At 43.2% G+C, this 18,004-nt stretch overlaps 1 protein-coding gene and 1 pseudogene across 3 annotated transcripts in view; one reads left to right on the plus strand and one right to left on the minus strand.

Moving 5' to 3' along the window:
* The window catches only part of EIF2AK1 (eukaryotic translation initiation factor 2 alpha kinase 1), a 30,632-nt gene extending 21,952 nt beyond the window's left edge, over positions 1 to 8,680 (minus strand). For 2 of the 3 annotated variants that reach the window (XM_036824305.1, XM_036824304.1), the window contains exons 1-2: positions 8,494 to 8,679; positions 1,459 to 1,617 (exon numbers count right to left, since the gene is read on the minus strand). In XM_036824305.1, the coding sequence (XP_036680200.1) occupies positions 1,459 to 1,617; positions 8,494 to 8,611 (277 nt within the window). In that variant the 5' untranslated portion in view covers positions 8,612 to 8,679. Of the gene's footprint in view, positions 1 to 1,458; positions 1,618 to 8,493 lie in introns of all 3 variants that reach the window. The other variant, XR_005016346.1, reaches the window with a different exon arrangement.
* Positions 8,681 to 14,107: 5,427 nt separating this feature from the next.
* Positions 14,108 to 14,697, plus strand: LOC118881495 (annotated as a pseudogene).
* Positions 14,698 to 18,004: the final 3,307 nt, after the last annotated feature.

The following is an 18,004-nucleotide window of genomic DNA, read 5'->3' on the forward strand; positions in this document are numbered from 1 at the left end:
TCCAGTGATGAGTCTTTTCATATGCTAATGAGATGACTGGTGGCTGGAGCCCCTAGGTCACTTCAGGATGGGGGCTGGTCCCCAGAAAGACCAAGCCTTGATTAGAAGCTTAGAGCTTTCCACTTCACACCCCCGTCTTCCAGGGAGGGGAGAAGGGCTGGAGACTGAGTTAATAATCAAGCACACCAATGTGATGAAGCCTCAATAAAAAATCCCTAAAGTACAGGGTGGGTGAACACATCCACTTGCCAGGAGGGTGGGGAACCCAAACTCTGTGGGGACAGAAGGTAGAGCACTCTGGACCCTCAGGACCTCACCCTGTGTGCCTCTGTATCCTTTATCATATCCTTTATTATAATAAACTGGTAAGCATAAGTAAGTGTCTCGGGCTTCCCTGGTGGCGCAGTGGTTGAGAATCCGCCTGCCAATGCAGGGGACACGGGTTCGAGCCCTGGTCCAGGAAGGTCCCACGTGCCGTGGAGCAACTAAGCCCATGCACCACAGCTACTGAGCCTGCGCTCTAGAGCCTGTGAGCCACAACTACTGAGCCCGTGAGCCACAACTACTGAAGCCCGCACGCCTAGAGCCTGTGCTCCACAACAAGAGAAGCCACCACAATGAGAAGCCCGCACACCGCAATGAAGAGTAGCCCCGGCTCGCCGCAACTAGAGAAAGCCCACGCGCAGCAACGAAGACCCAACACAGCCAAAATAAATAAATAAATAAATAAATTTATTTTTTTTAAAAAGTGTCTGCCTGAGTACTGCGAGCTGTTATAGCAAATTATCAAATCTGAGGAGGGGCACTGGGAACCCCCAATTTGGAGCCAAGTCAGACAAAAGTGTGGGTAACCTGAGAACCTAGGGACCTCCTACTTTCAACTGGCATCTGAAATAAGGACAGTCTTGTAGGACTGAGCCCTTAACCTGCCAGATCTGACACCAACTCCAGGGAGATAGTGTCGGAAGTGAATTGTAAGACACCCAGCTGGTGTCAGGAGAACTGGTCCGTGTGGGAGGAAAGCCCCACACATTTGGTGTCGGAAGTATTCAATGTGTAGAGGAAAACAGTTTCCTTCAACGACACAAAACACAACTGTTCCAGGGCTCTGGGCAAAAATGAGTTCCGAATCAATACCTGGGATTTTCATGTACCTGGTCACCAACTAAACCGTAAGAGAGCTTCGAAAATTGTATGAATTATCACTTATAAATCAAAAAGAACTACCTTTTATTTATTTAAATACACACAATTTTGTGGTGATTAATCTTTTTGCAGGGTCCCCAGGGATGATATTCATAAGGAATTACCCCAAGGAAAACATAAAATAAATTTACAAATGTACTACTAAGGCTTATTTCAAATTTTTATATACCAGCTGCTTCTCAGACTGACAGCGTTGAACAACAGAGTAATTTTACAAGTTTTATTTAGCAAGGTTAATTTATTCTTACTAACATTTAAACACCTGTCTTGAACGAAGCGGGTTTGGTTCATGCACAAGGCTCAAGTGTTCCAGCAGAGAAACCAGCAACAGCTGGTTTGCAACTGCAAAAGGGAAGGTCGGTTGCTGTAAGGGTCCTTTCAGCACCTGGAGTTCTGCGGGAACATCAGATTCTGCAAATTAAAAAAGGAAAAAAATGTTAAGAAATGGTAAACATATCTCATAATGACAAAACAGCATATTCTAATTAGGAAAACACTATTTAAATGTAAGGAAATAAAAAGCAAAACAGTAGTTAAGGTGAGTGGGGTTAATCAAGACAGACATTCTGGAATTGAGTTTTGAGTTGAATTCTGGAAGTCTGGAAGGACTCGCAGAGAGATGCCAGTTCGGGAAGGGAGGAAGCTCTGGTTAGGGATGATGTGTACAAAGGTAGAAACAAATAAATATTCCAGCAAACAAACAAGCAAGCAAGCAGGAACAGGACGGCTTCCTTCCTTCGAGAAGCAGAGAGAAAGAAGTTTGGCAGCAAAGAAAGGGAAAGGGAGGAAGAACGGAATCTTTACTCTGAGCTACACACTATGGACCAGGTGTTTTATATGCACGATCTCATCGAATCCTCCCGAAACGCCCTATGTTACCATTCCCATTTTACAGATGCAGACACTGATCCCATTGAGAGGTTAAGGAACAAGTTAGCAGGCAGATCAGACTGACTCCCAAGCCCATCCTCTTTCCACTGAACAAGACCAAGCGGACAGCTGAGTTGGCACTTAAAGCTGACAGTCGTTAAGTTCTCACGCACTGTTTAATACGTTATTTAACAGGCCGAAAACACAATGCAGGAAACATGTTTGAGGAAACCGTTCTGGACACGTGATAGGTAGCCTGGAAGGAGACATGCAAGAGTCAACAAGAAGGGGTTTCCCTGGTGGCACAGTGGTTAAGAATCTGCCTGCCAATGGCAACAAGTTCGATCCCTGGTCCGGGAAGATCCCACATGCCGCGGAGCAACTAAGCCCATGCGCCACAACTACTGAGCCTGCGCTCTGGAGCCCGTGAGTCACAACTACTGAGCCCGCGCACCTAGAGCCCGTGCTCCGCAACAAGAGAAGCCACAGCAATGAGAAGCCCGCGCACCGCAACTTAGAGTAGCCCCTGCTCGCCGCAACTAGAGAAAGCCCGCGCGCAGCAATGAAGACCCAACACAGCCAAAAATGAACTTAAAAAATAAAATAAAATAAATAAATTTTAAAAAAAAAGAGTCAACAAGAAGTCAGGGTGAGCCTATAAAGCAGGTAAGTGACAGAAACGTGGAGGAAAGGACAGGTCCCAGAGATACCAAGAAAGAAATGGACTGGTCAGGATTTAAAACACTAGGAATGAGAGGAAGGAGAGGTTAACGAGAGTGAAAACTGGTAAGAGGGGCTGTTGGAGGAAAGATGAGGAATTTCAAACGCTCAGGAGCTGCTGACCCATTCAGCTGGAAATGCCCTGTGGAAACAGGGCCCAGGTATCCTACACCTTCTACAATCAGCCCCATTCCAAACATTTTATTCCACGCTTCTCTATCAACTACTAAAGGTCCTGGAAGAGAGGTCTGGAAATCGAGACTTCATTCACCAATTCACCTCTCCGACCTGTAGGTGGCCCAAAAAAAGACCTGCATGAATGGAGATGTGCTATTCATTTTAAATGAATACTTATTGCCTGAATATGAGAAAGAAAAAGAATGGAAAATGTGGCCATGTAAAAACTTCTCTACGTAAAGACATCTTAAAGTTAAAATATGAATCACAAAATCAGATACAGTACAGATACCTTTACTGTACATGACAAGAAAAAGGGAATAAAATTTATATAGCGCTCTTACAAGCTAGTAAGAAGATGAAGCACAATTAAAATTGTAATAGTCTTAACAAAACTAGTAAGTAATGACATACATATTAAAATAACCACAGTACAAGAGTTTGCCATCAGACTGGTAACTATTTAAAGCCTGGAATCCTTGGTATTGTTAAGGGCACAGAAAACTAGATACTTTCAAACACAAGGGGGTGTTTGCAACCTTTGACAATACACTGTAGAATTTCACGTGTGCAAAACTTTACTTTTGGAAACATAAACCAAGGAAATAATTAAACAAAGCACAACAAATATATATGTACAAGGTGTTCAGGATAACACTCAAAGTATTAAAAATTTGTTAAACAAGCTATACACATATAATAGAATACTATGTAGTTGTTATAAATGATGGTGTATAGAAAGATAATCATAAATAATCCTGTATCAAGTCAAAGAAGCAGGCCATAAACAGTAACACTAATGAAGGTGAGGGAGATAGTTTCATACAAACCAATGCAACCTTTCTGGTTATCATTTTAGCCAAACGTATCAAAACTTTTTAAAATATTTTTCTTTCACCCAACAAATCCTACTTCTGTGGCTCTATTCTAAAGAAATAATCAGATATTAACAAAGATTTGTGTATACACGTCAAACCCATCATTATTTCTAATGGTAAAAAAAAAAGATAAATCTGTTTTCCACCAGTACAGCGAAGACTAAATAAATGATAGTACAGAATGTGATGGTCTTAAAATAACATTCTTAAAGGCTAATTTGTCACAAGAAAATGCTAATAAAAGTTCACATTTAAAAAGCAACATAAGGGCTTCCCTGGTGGCGCAGTGGTTGAGAATCTGCCTGCTAATGCAGGGGACACGGGTTCAAGCCCTGGTCTGGGAAGATCCCACATGCCGCGGAGCAACTAGGCCCGTGAGCCACAACTACTGAGCCTGCGCCTCTGGAGCCTGTGCTCCGCAACAGGAGAGGCCCGCGCACCGCGATGAAGAGTGGCCCCCGCTTGCCGCAACTAGAGAAAGCCCTCGCACAGAAACGAAGACCCAACACAGCCAAAAATAAATAAATAAATAAATTTTTTAAAATAAATAAATAAATAAAAAGCAACATAAGGAAATTCCCTGGTGGTCCAGTGGTTAGGACTCTGAGCTTTCACTACTGGGGCCTGAGTTCAACACCTGGTCGGGGAACTAAGATCCCGCAAGCTGCAAGGCATGGCCAAAAAATAAAAATAAAAAATAAAAAGCAACATAAAATTTTTACAATCACGATTTTAAAATATATTTATTTTATATCTATATAAATGTACACACACACAAAAAGAATGGAAACATCAAAACAGACAGAAATCTCTGCCCCCTGTGTTTTCAATGACAGAGGCTACAAAAAGAGTGAAATTACAGTGAGCAGCTATTTTATAGTCTGCCTGTTTGATCCTTCATATCTAGGCATCTACCTGGTATACAGCAACTCTCAGGAAGTATTTGCAAATGAATACACCAAATTATTAGCAGTGAGTTCTCCTCAGAGATGTGAATAAATACACTTTCCCCTCTTCTTCCTTTATGCCTTTAAATTTTGCACATGATTTCTCTAAATTTTTATCTTATCTGGATGACGAAATCAGACAGAAATCTTGAATCCATTCAGAATACCTTTCTTTGACAGTTTTAAATGCAAAATTCACCCCAAAAATTGTCTCTAGCTAAGCCAAAATGTAATGTTTGTATATTTAAATTACAAACAGTAATCTCTGGGCGATGAGATTATGGTTTTTCTAATTTTCTTCTTCATGCTTTTCTACATTTTTAACATACTCTGTAATGTGAAAAAAAATTTTAAGTACTGAATTGTCAACAGCGGTGAGATTTTTTTAGGAGGGTTTTCTGCTTCTACACTTTCCTATTTTTATACTCTCCTATTTTCTACAATGAGAAAATTCTACTTTTTAATAAAAAACAAAAAAGAATGGTTGCTCAGTGGAGTCAACTGAACCTAATAAATCAAGAAAATGACAACTTTAAAAAAGACCAATGGACAGACACCCAAATGCAGGAAGGAGTAAAACTGAAAGGAAACGAAGGCTGAGGCTGAAAGCTTCCCATTTCACAGTTCTGGTCATGAGAAAAGGAAGAGGTTAAGTGGCTAAAAGGAAAGGTGAGGTCAAGTTCTCTTATTAAAGAGTAGGAAATGGTATCTAAACCCGATGTGCATTAGAGTTCTAGAATTCTGCCAAGAAGGAGGGGAGTAAGACAAACAGGGAAGGGATGACCTGATTCAACCTCCTGAGGAAAGTATGATCCAAATGGTCCATTATTAAATTAAAGAACCTGTAGAATTAATCTGAGGTAAAAACATTTGTGTCAGATGAAAGAAGGAAAATGAATGAGTCTGACAATGGGCTTACTGTCGGCCCTCCTTCTAACGCCTCCTTCTAACACAGGAAAAAAAAAACATGCGGAAACTCTGATCAAAGGCTGATGGAGGGCTTCCCTGGTGGTGCAGTGGTTGGGAATCTGCCTGCCAATGCAGGGGACACGGGTTCGGGCCCTGGTCTGGGAAGATCCCACATGCTGCGGAGCAACTGGGCCCGTGAGCCACAACTACTGAGCCTGCGCGTCTGGAGCCTGTGCCCCGCAACAACAGAGGCCGCGATAGTGAGAGGCCTGCGCACCGCGATGAAGAGTGGCCCCCACTTGCCGCAACTGGAGAGGGCCCTCGCACAGAAACGAAGACCCAGCACAGCCATAAATAAATAAATAAATAAATAAATTAAAAAATAGCTTTACAAAAAAAAAAGCAAAATCATTAAAAAAAAAAAAAAGGCTGATGGAGACTCCCTGCAGGCTGAGGTGCTAGAGAACACAGGTGTTACTTACATCTAGATTGCAACTTTTCTGACGCTACCATTGGCGGGCAGAGTGACCTCCTCACATCAATACAGACGACCGTCGAGAAATCGTCTACCTATTGTTTGAAGTCTAGAAACTACATTTCTCACAGACCTAACTTTTCATATAAAAAGATAAAGTATGTCTGGACATTCTGGGCTTCTTTGGAAGAAAAGGCAATATGTAAATGTGGCAGCATTATTAGTAACCAAAGGAGGAGGAAATTTTTAGAAGCTTATCGACGATCACTCCCTTCAAGAATAATCTTCGGTTTGCAGAAAACCTTATCACAATGTTACAGAACAGACAGACTTGCCTGTTTACAGCTGGGACTTCTATGACATAATGCTTTACGCATCATTGAGCTGCTATAATATGACACATGTGGAAAAAATCAGTTTGTCCATTAAAGAGTAGTTATCTTACAACTGTCCTGTGCTAAGGATCTACTTAAATCGCCCTCACAGTCTGTTTTTGCTTCTCTTTAAGATCAAGAATTGTAGGTAGTAATAAGGATGAAAATCAAAGAATTTAAGGAAATTAAGACCTTTTCAACTCGGCTTGCACCTTTAAATCCCTACAACATGTTAATATTTGTTTCATGCTTCAACTCAACGTGTATTCTCTGTAATCATTCTATTCGAACTACCACATAGTAAAAACCTCCTTGAATCGATGTATTCATTTTTTATGGCACAATTTTATTTTAAAAATGGCCATACAGGGACTTCCCTGGTGGTCCAGTGGTAAAGAATCCACCTTACAATGCAAGGGACGTGGGTTCGATCCTTGGACAGGGAACTAAGATCCCACGTGCCGCAGGGTAACTAAGCCCGCGTGCCTCAACTAGAGCCCACTGAACCCTGGAGCCTGCGTGCTACAACTAGAAGAGAAAAAACCCACGCGCCACAATTAGAGAGAAGCCCGCGTGTCGCAACGAAAAGATCCCGCATGCCGCAACTAAGACCCGACGCACCCAAAAAATAAATTAATTAAAAGTCCATACACACTACTACATATAAAATAGGTAAACAACAAGGACCTACTGTATAGCACAGGGAACTATACTCAATATCTTGTAATAACCTATAATAGAAAAGAAACTGAAAAAGAATATATATGCATAACTGAACCACTTTGCTATACACCTGAAACTAACACAACATTGTAAATTAACTATAACTCAATTTTTTTCAAGTGTTCATCCACTAAGAAAAAAAAAAAAGACCACATTCTGAGAACTTGGGATATTTGTTGCTACTGGGTTACAGAATATCGATACCTATACTACCATCATCAATATATTTACTGCGGAGACCAAACTTTTTAAATACATGCTTTCCCCACTCCCCTATTTTTAGTTGTCCAATATCTAAACTGAGCAGACGTTACATACCAGACTCTCTCCATTTTGGCCCCTATTTAATCTTAGTTCTGCTCATAATTATATGCTGTAATGCTCCCTCTCAATTCTTATGTTGATGTCTGCAAGGGCTTAGCCAACTACAAATGTTACAGGGTAGACTGTCCACATGAAACCTCCCTCCCTTCTGACACCAACTGCAAGTTTGGAAAAGTTCTCCAAATCACGCTCATGTTCAATTTAAAAATATATATATATTTTTTTGCCAAAACAACTGGTTGCAGCTAAAGAGCCGATTGCACTTTCATTAAAACATTAGATACTCTGAACTGGTTAGACTCAATGCTGTAAGTACCTCTCGCTTTATGAATAACTTGACTGACTTTGCCGACTTAGCCCTATCTCCTAGAAACCAAAAGCCTCAAGAAAACTCGGGCGTTTTTTTTTTTAACCGAAGAGGATGATGTCCATACTGCCTCACTATGAGAAGTCTTTACGCGATTAGTGAAGCAAAAGACGAGAGAAGCTACAAATTAAAACTCTTAACCCAAACTGTTCAGCGCATAGGGTCTGCAGAGTTCCATTCCAGTAGTTTACAAAGCTCAAGCTCATCGTCCGACAACACCCCGGGGCTCAGGAGCTGGAAAACAGCCCAGCACGTCCGCAGCCCCGAGTCCGCAGAGGAAACCAAGGAACAGAAATGTAAACGATCGACCGGGCTGCAGACACCTGTTTCAACACGAGTTCACCTAACCCAGACGGCCCGCCCGCCGCCCCCATACGGCACCGCTGGGTCCCGGTTCAAGCCCGGATCCAGATGAACTTGTCCAGGTCCTGGGCCGAACCTCGCAGCTACCTGCCAGCCCCGGGAATGAAGGTGGACGGGGGCGGGGAGGGCCGCCGCCGCCGCCGCATTCCGGGTCCCTCACCATCATACTTGGGGTCCGAGCCCTCGGCCGGGAAGTCGATGGCAGGCGGCGCAGGCACAGCCCCTGCCGCGTCGCCCTCCGCCTCGCGCTCCCGGGCCCCCAAGATACCCCCCAGCATCGCCGGCCGCGCGCGGGCTGCAAGGTAGCCCTCCCGCCACCCAAGCGCCGCCTCCCTATACACTCCCAGCAGCCGCCACCGGATCCGGAAGTAGCCTCTCGGAAGGAGGAAGATCTGCCCGCCCTCCGGGCGCCTGAGGGGGCGGGCCCTGGCGCAGGCCCCGCCCCCTCCCCTTCCCCTTCGAGGAGGGGGGTTGGTCCCGCGCCGGCGCACCCCAGGTGCTGGCGCGTGGTGGGCTGTTCTGCGAGCGGCGTTGCGGAAGGAATTGGGTGGCCCCCACGTGGGGTCGACCCCGGCCTTTGCTCCCCGCGGTTCAGCCCCACTATCCTCGAGACCTGAACACCCGACGAGTCAGCGCTCTCACTTCTCACGCCAAGACTCGGGTGCTAGTGCAAGAATCGGATGTCTGCAGGGACGCTGATCCAAATGTTTACTTTTTGCGGATACAGCGGTGACTGTTCATTTGTCATTTATTTATTTTAAAAAATCAAAAGCATCTGCAAGACTCGTCTCAAGGAGAACTGAACGTATTTTGGTGAACCGTTAGGCCACAGCAAAACGGGAAATGCCAACTAGATTCCAGAGTGAATCAGCCTAATAAAAATTCCGCTGGTTTTGAGACGACTTTCACAAACCTGAGACAGGCTTTTCCAAGTGATCCCATGGCCGCAATGGACCAACGGTGGTTTGAAGCCATTGGCTGCAAAAATCCTCTTTGCCCTCTGGCGATGTCTCTGAAGACTTGGTCGCTGACACAATGTTGTTGGAAGTTGATTCTTAGATCGCAGATCAGATAACATAGCTGGAATAAAAAGCGTTTGGGGGAGTTCCCTGACGGTCCAGTGGTTAGGACTTGGCACTTTCACTGCCCTGGCCTAAATTCCATCCCTGGTTGGGAAACTAAAATCCCGCAAGCAACGTGGCTCGGCCAAAAATAAAAAGAAAAGCCTTTCAGATTTGGGGCCTCAACCCCAGTGCGATGTGCAAAAATGGTATTGTTTAAGAATTTTATTTGAACTTCCCTGGTGGCACAGTGGTTGACAGTCTGCCTGCCAATGCAGGTGACACGGGTTCGAGCCCTGGTCTGGGAGGATCCCACATGCTGTGGAGCATCTAAGCCTGTGTGCCACAACTACTGAGCCTGCGCTCTAGAGCCCGCAAGCCACAACTACTGAGCCCATGTGCCACAACTACTGAAGCCCGTGCACCTAGAGCCCGTGCTCCACAACAAGAGAGGCCACTGCAATGAAAAGCCCGTGCACCACAGCGAGGAGTGGCCCCCGCTCGCGGCAACTAGAGAAAGCCCGCGCACAGCAACGAAGACCCAACGCACCGAAAAATAAATAAATATTTTTTTTAAAAAGAATTTTATTTGATGGGACTTCCCTGGTGGCGCAGTGGGTAAGAATCCGCCTGCCAATGCAGGGGACACGGGTTCGAGCCCTGGTCTGGGAAGATCCCACATGCCACAGAACAACTAAGCCCGTGCGCCACAACTACTGAAGCCGGCGTGTCTAGAGGCTGTGCTCCGCAACAGGAGAAGCCACCACAATGAGAAGCCCGCGCACTGCAACGAAGAGTAGCCCCCGCTCACGGCAACTAGAGAAAAGCCCTCGCTCAGCAAAGAAGACCCAACACAGCCAAAAATTAATTAATTAATTAATTTTTAAGAAAAGAATGAGCAAAAAGATTTAGCTTAAAAAGTTATTAATTGCAACACTAATTATAATACCCAAAACAGGCAATATAACTGGTTAAATAAATTACAAACATCAATACAATGGCACACTTCACAACCATTAAAAATATTGGTATGCATTATCTGGTTCTCACCACTTTTCCACCACCACCAGAATGGAGAAAAAAAAACCAAACTCATTCTGGTCAGAATAGAATGAAAGAAATCTTTCTAGAAGATGACCTGCAATTTATAGCTAAAAGCTTTTAAATAAGCACACCCTTCCACCTATATATATAGGTGTATATCCAAAGGAAATAGAGTGGTGAAAAAAGATAAATACAAGAATGTCCATCAAAGTGTAATTTATAATAAGAAAGCACTGAAATAATCCAAATTCCAGATAGAAGAGCAGTTAGGGTACATCCCTGCGATGAAACCACATGCAGGCAAAAATTGTAAGAAAAAAAAAAAAGCACGTTCCTCTCTTGGCTTCCATAATATCACACAATTTTAGTTTTTCTCTATTTTACTGGCCCTTCATCTCAATATCCCCTTCTGGATCCTCCTTCTCCAAATGTGTAATTCTGTAGGGCTCTTGTCATGTCACTCCAAATTCTGTCAGGAGATAACCACATGTACCGCTATCACTTTACATACCATCTATAACCTGACAACTCCCAAATGTATCTCTGCAACACAGACTTGTTCTCTTGGATGGCTTAAAAGCATCTCAAATTTGTCTGAAAGTGAACTCTTGATATTCCTCCTAAAACTTGTTTTCTACTACCCTTCTCCATCCATTTAAATTAGCACACAATCCACCCACTTGTCCAAGCCTGAAACCTGAGAGTCAACTTTTATTCCATATCCAGAACATATCTAGGCTGCCTACAAGTTAATAAAAAAATAAATAAATAGAAACATGATACATATAAAGATGCAATATTAAACATTCAGGTAACTGAAAAGGAACCCCTAATGGCCAATAAACATAGGAAAAGATGCACACATTTCACTAGTTACAGGTAAGTGTAAGTTAAACAATGAAATATCATTTCAAACTATCATTTGCAAAAATTGAAGTTTTTGATACCGAGGGTTGGTGAGGATATGGAGAAAAGGAACTATCATACATTGCTAAAGAGCTATTTAGGGATATTGAGTGAAGCTGAAATGGTGTATACCCAAGATCCAGTAATTAATTCCCCTCTTGGGGACTTCCCTGGTGGTCCAGTGGCTAAGACTCCACGCTCCCAATGCAGGGGGCCTGGGTTCGATCCCTGGTTGGGGAACTGGATCCCACGTGCTGCAACTAAGACCCAGCACAGCCAAATAAATAAATAAATAAATTTTAAAATATATTCTAAAGATAATAATTCCCCTCTTGGTTCCCTTTGGACACCCCTATCTGTGCCTAAGGATATGTGTATAAAGATATTTATTGCAACATTGTTTGTAACAACAAATACAAAAGTAGCCTAATATCCATCAGTAGGGAAATAAACATATATGCCAACAAATATTATAGAACAGTTAGAATGAATCAACTAGATATACTTGTCTTATCATGGACATTTAAAACAACACAGTGGGGAATTCCTTGGCGGTCCAGTGGTTAGGACTCTGCGATTTCACTGCCAAGGGCATGGGTTCAATCCCTGGTCGGGGAACTAAGATCCTGCAAGTCATGCAGTGTGGCCAAAAATAAATAAATAAATAAATTAATTAATTAATTAAAACAGTGAAAGTTGCAGAAGTCTTATTTTATATGTATAATAATGTTTACTGAGAACTGTGTCAGCCTCACTCACACAGTTCTATGTGCTTTTACAAATATTAACTCATATATATATATACAAATATTAACTCATATATATATATACAAATATTAACTCATATATATATATACAAATATTAACTCATATATATATATACAAATATTAACTCATATATATATATACAAATATTAACTCATATATATCATATAGGTATAACTGAATCACTTGGCTGTACAGCAGAAATTAACACAACACAGTAAATCAACTGTACTTCAATAAAATACAACAAAATTTTTAAAGGCCATTTCACTGTTCTGTCAAGCCAGCTGCTTCAGGAAGGTAGGGGACATGGTAAGACCAGAGAATTTCATGAGCGTAGATCCACTGCTGCACTCCACTTGCTGGAAAGTGAGTTCCTTGATCAGAAGCAATGCTGCGTAGAATACCATTTCAGTGGATAAAGCATTCTGTAAGTCCAGATGGTAGTTTTGGCAGAATAATTGCATGCAGGGAAGGCAGATCTCTACCCAGAGTAAGTGTCTAGTCCAGTAAGGACAAAATACTGCCCCTTCCTGATGGACGTGGTCTAATATACTCAACCTGCCCCCAGGTAGCTGGCTGATTACCCCGAGGGAATGGTGCCACATTGGGGCTTCAGTGCTGGTCCCGGCTGATGCCTGATTGGGCCATCAGCAGTGGCTGTAGTCTTGGTGAGTGGAAGCCCATGTTGCTGAGCCCACCCGTAACCTCCATCCCTGCCACCATGGCCACGTTGCCCATTGGGTGATTACAGGGGCAACTGGGGGAAAAGGCTGACTGGTACCCACAGAATGGTTCATCTTACTGACTTGATGATTAAAATCCTTTGCTGAGGGACTTCCCTGCAGGCCCAGTGGTTAGGACACCACGCTTCCGCTGCAGGGGGCGAGGGTTCGATCCCTGGTCAGAGAACTAAGATCCCACATGCCACACAGTGCGGCCTTATTTAAAAAAAAAAAAAAATCCTTTGGTGAGTATTCACTTGGGACAAAAATATCTTCACCTTTTTCACCCATCCAGGGACGTGTATCCACATATCTCTTCCCCAGACTTCCCTGTCATCAGTTATAGACTTGCATTCCTTCCAAGTCCCTGACCATACAACCAAACCATTGGCCACATCCCATGAATCGGTAGATAATCACATCTGGCCACATCTCCTCACAAGCAAAATAAATAACCAGATACATTGCTCAAAGTTCTGCTCAGTGGGAGGATTTCCCTTCACCATGTCCTTCAGGGATGTCCCAGAGAGGGGCCGTGGTGCTACAGCTGCCCACTTGTGGGTGGTGCCTGCATACTGTGCAGAAGCATCTGGAAACCAGGCCCAAGTCTTCCCTTCCTTTGTATATGCTCTGATCATAGGCAACTCTCCATAAGGCCATACTCGTAGGCGTGGAGAGAGAAGGTACTGTAGCGGGAGTGGGAACCGTGAACATTTGGGCCACTTCTTCATGTAAATTATGTGTGCCTTCAGGGCCTGCCTGGGCATGATTTCACTTCCATTTGGTGATGCAGTGCTTCTGCGCATGCCCAACTTTATGGCTTTTTGGGTCAAAGGACACCCAGTTCATGATAAGCCACTCAGGTAAATAAGATGTAGGATCTTACTTCCCCGACCAGGTATCGAACCCACGCCCCCTGCATTGGAAGCACGGAGTCTTAACCACTGGACCACTGGATCCTTGGGAAGTCCCAACGATCTCTTCTTTCAAGGCAGGCACAGAGCTTCCACGTCAGTTAAAATCAAATCTGTAAGCTCATCCTTTTCTTTCCCCTCTTTGTCCAGTGACCTTAGGAGTCACCAGTCAATCTCAATTTAACAAAGTGTTTTAAGGTATCGTATACAAGGTCACCCAGATCCTTGCTTCTTGTAAGTGTTTGATTAAGAGTATCCAGTGGTGATATTTTCTGTATCTCTATTGCCACATCATGCCGTGGGCTATGAGCATTCTCTTTACCTCTAGAAATAGAGTCACTACTCTTTGCCACATCTATTTCGAGGTGAGAATGAAGACCATTCTCAGCAATCAGACTGTCGACATTCCAGAAAATGTCGACATTACTCTGAAGGGACGCACAGTTATTGTGAAGGGCCCCAGAGGCACCCTGCAGAGGGACTTCAATCACATCAGTGGAGAACTCAGTCTCCTTGGAAAGAAAAAGAAGAGGCTCTGGGTTGACACATGGTGGGAGACTAGAAAGGAACTGGTGACTGTTCGTACTATCTGTAGTCATGTACAGAACATGATCAAGGGTGTTACACTGGGCTTCAGTTACAAGATGAGTTCTGCGTATGCTCACTTACCCATCAATGTTGTTATTCAGGAAAATGGTTCTCTTGTAGGAATCCAAAATTTGGGGGGTGAAAGATACTCTGCAGGGTTCGGATGAGGCCAGGTGTTGCTTGTTCAGTATCTCAAGTCCAGAAAGATGAGTTGATTCTTGAAGGAAATGACATTGAACTTGTGTCAAATTCAGCTGCCTTGATTCAGCAAGCCACAACAGTTAAAAACAAGGATATCAGAAAATTTTTGGATGGTATCTATGTTTCTGAAAAAAGAACAGTTCAACAGGTTGATGAATAAGTTCTGAGTGATCCAGCTACAGAAACTGCAAGAGGCCAGACTCATATGTGATATTTTAAAAATGAATACAATCTCTTTTTTTTTTTTTATGTTTTGTTTTGTTTTTTGTTTTTTTAAATTTTATTTATTTATTTATTTATTTATTTATTTATGGCTGTGTTGGGTCTTCGTTTCTGTGTGAGGGCTTTCTCTAGTTGCGGCGAGCGGGGGCCACTCTTCATCGCGGTGCGTGGGCCTCTCACTATCGCGGCCTCTCTTGTTGCGGAGCACAGGCTCCAGATGCGCAGGCTCAGTAATTGTGGCTCACGGGCCCAGTTGCTCCGTGGCATGTGGGATCTTCCCAGACCAGGGCTCGAACCCGTGTCCCCTGCATTGGCAGGCAGATTCTCAACCACTGCGCCACCAGGGAAGCCCAAATACAATCTCTTTTGACTTGGGAATTTTTCTTAAATTGATTATCCTTTCCAACTATTTGGCCAGTAAGCAGTTAAGTAAATTCTAGTGTGGTAAGAACAATAACAGAAGGAATGAGTGTTTTTTTTTTAGTAAGACTTAATGGGAGAAGTGGCTTGAAGGAATAGCAAGGGTATTTCAGGCAAGAGGAACATGGGTACTGGTGACAGGCAACACTGTGGTTGTTCATTATTGGATGAGGAACTTTGAGAGATGTCCTGAAGGTATCTGTAATCTTGCAGAGGCACGAATTTGAATATTTGTGAGGCAAGTGCCTGAGTCACAGTAACTTTCTGTGAAAAAGCAGCTGAGAAGTGATACAGCCTTAGTAAGAATTAGGAAAATTAGAAGATGGAGTTAATTTATATTCGTGATAAACATGGTTCCTGTGGCCCAACTTTCTCTCAGTTTTACCCTAATTCCAGCCATTTACTCCTATGTCCTAGTCCTTGATATTTAAAAAAAAACTTATAACCCTTCCATAATCTCTTCATTCCATGTGTCATGCTTCAGATACACTACCATACTAGACTATCTTAACTCAATAGGATTGCCTCTAAACCTCTTCCTTGATAGAAACTCCAACCTTATGATTTCTCAGGCAAAACGTAACATTCAAGTTTGATTTGTCTTACATACTATGTGTCTAGTCTATCAGAAAAATCTGTGGGCTGTCCTTCAAAGTAAGGTATGCTCAAGGAATAAGCAAGAAAAAATAAAACCTATTTGGAACATAAAAAAAAAAAAGAAATAGTCACTGGTCTTTCAACCTAATTTAACTAGAGAGCCAATTCCAGAAAGCCCGGAGCCAACTCAGAAAACTCACCCTTAAGTTTCCTCTCCTCTAGAACAACTCCTGGTATCAAAACCTGTGTAGTCAGTGTTCTCCAGAGAAAAAGAACGAATGGGATGTGTGTATATACAGAGATTTATTTTAAGAAATTGTCTCATGCACAAACGTATGGACACCGAGAGGGGGAAGTGGCGGGAGGGGGTGGTGGTGGTGGTGTGATGAATTGGGAGATTGGGATTGACATATATACACTAATATGTATAAAATAGATAACAAATAAGAACCTACTGTATAAAAAAATAAATAAAATAAAATTCAAAAATTCCAAAAAAAATTTTAAAAAAAGAAATTGTCTCATGCAATTATGGAGGCTGGCAACTCCACACTTTGCAGGGTTCACTTTGCAGGTATGCTGGACACCTAGGGAAGAAATGATGTTTTGATGCATCTGAAAGTTCAAGTCAATCTTTTTGCTCTATTCAGGCCTTCGACTGTTTGGGTGAGGCCCACTTAGATTATGGAGGGCCAGCTGCTTTATTCAAAGTCCACTGATTTAAATGTTAATCTCACCCCAAAACAGTCTCATAGAAACATCTAGAATAATGTTTGACCAACTATCTGGGCACCATGGCCCAGACAAGTTGACACATAAGACAAGTGAGACACTGAGATAGGAAGGGGGTGGGGCAAAGGAGGGGGTGAGGAGGCACATCAGATTACAGGACCAGAGGAAACCTGCCTGAAGAGGCCTCTTTTGAGCTGTCACTTGAATTATAAGAAGGCATCATCAGTATTAGGACCAGGGAGGTGTCCCGAGAGAGAAAGAAAGTACAAACACCCTGGGGGTAGGAATGAATTTAGTACGTTTCAAAGAAAGAAAGAGACCAGGAGAAAGAAACAGGAGTGGCAAGAGAACCAGTTAGCTGTTGTGATGGGTCAGCCTTCCCACTGCACTTAGAAGAAAATTCAGAGTCCTCTGTAAGGCCCACAGGGCCTTTCAAGAGCTTCCCCGGCCTTCCTTTTCAGTCTTCAGTCATGCCACTCTCACAGCAGCCTATGGGACCAGGCCGATGAACAAGACCCATGACTTAACACATTCATGAGGGAGGGACAGAGCAGAGATTGTTCTCAAGGTCACAGTTTCTGGAGCAAGGACAGGGTCACACAAGAAGTAGGACGGAAATCTCAGTAACTGAACAATTAGCCATTGGCTGCATAGATGGCCTTCACCCACCTCCTCCACCTATATTGCATGGACAGTATAGCTTTTTCTTCATGGTGAGGTGAAGACGAACTCTCTAAAGAGATGGAAGTTTCTTGGTGGCAGGGGTGGGGATCGCAGAGTGGGGGCTGGCATCCCGGAGGAAAGCTCCCTCTTTTGGGCAGTGTAGGCGTGCGTCTGTGTACATCTAAGTGTGTGCGTCTGTGTGTGTGCACAAATGCCTACCCAGTCTCTCCTTTACCTCCCCCATCACTAAGCCCCCCAATGTGAAGCCTTCCCACCAATATCCAAATGGACTTCAAAGTCACCTCTCAGTCATGGGGGAGAGATCAGTAACCTCAGAGGATGTCTCCGCTAGCTACCTTTATCAATCATCCTGTTACATAAATAATTATGGTTGCCCAACAGGAGGTAAGTGCTATAAACCTTAATAGAATCAGTGGTATATCCATACATGTTTGGAAGTAACGAGATGGGGAGAGGTAGAAATTTCTCATCTATATGGTGGGGAGTTAGAAGATACTGTCTCAATTGGATGGATCAGTAAACAGATATTTATATTATAGAAGGTAACTAATAAGGTGCTTAGTACACTGTGTACAACTGGGGGTTGTATACATTTTATCATCTTTCCTGAGTACTTCCTCATCTGATGTTAAGGAAGTTGTCCAAGTGGCGCATTGGGATCCAGTCTTCTCCAGTTTGTCTCTAATTCTACCGTGTCTCTAATTCCTCTATTTTTACCACAACAGCCCCAGCCACCTGTAGGCATCTAGTAATGACAGGTGAGAGTGAGAGTTTGGGAGAGGGTACCACACCTTGGTAGCTGGCCTTCAGGA

This window comes from Balaenoptera musculus, chromosome 15 (assembly GCF_009873245.2).
Source record: "Balaenoptera musculus isolate JJ_BM4_2016_0621 chromosome 15, mBalMus1.pri.v3, whole genome shotgun sequence".
NCBI lineage: Eukaryota > Metazoa > Chordata > Mammalia > Artiodactyla > Balaenopteridae > Balaenoptera > Balaenoptera musculus.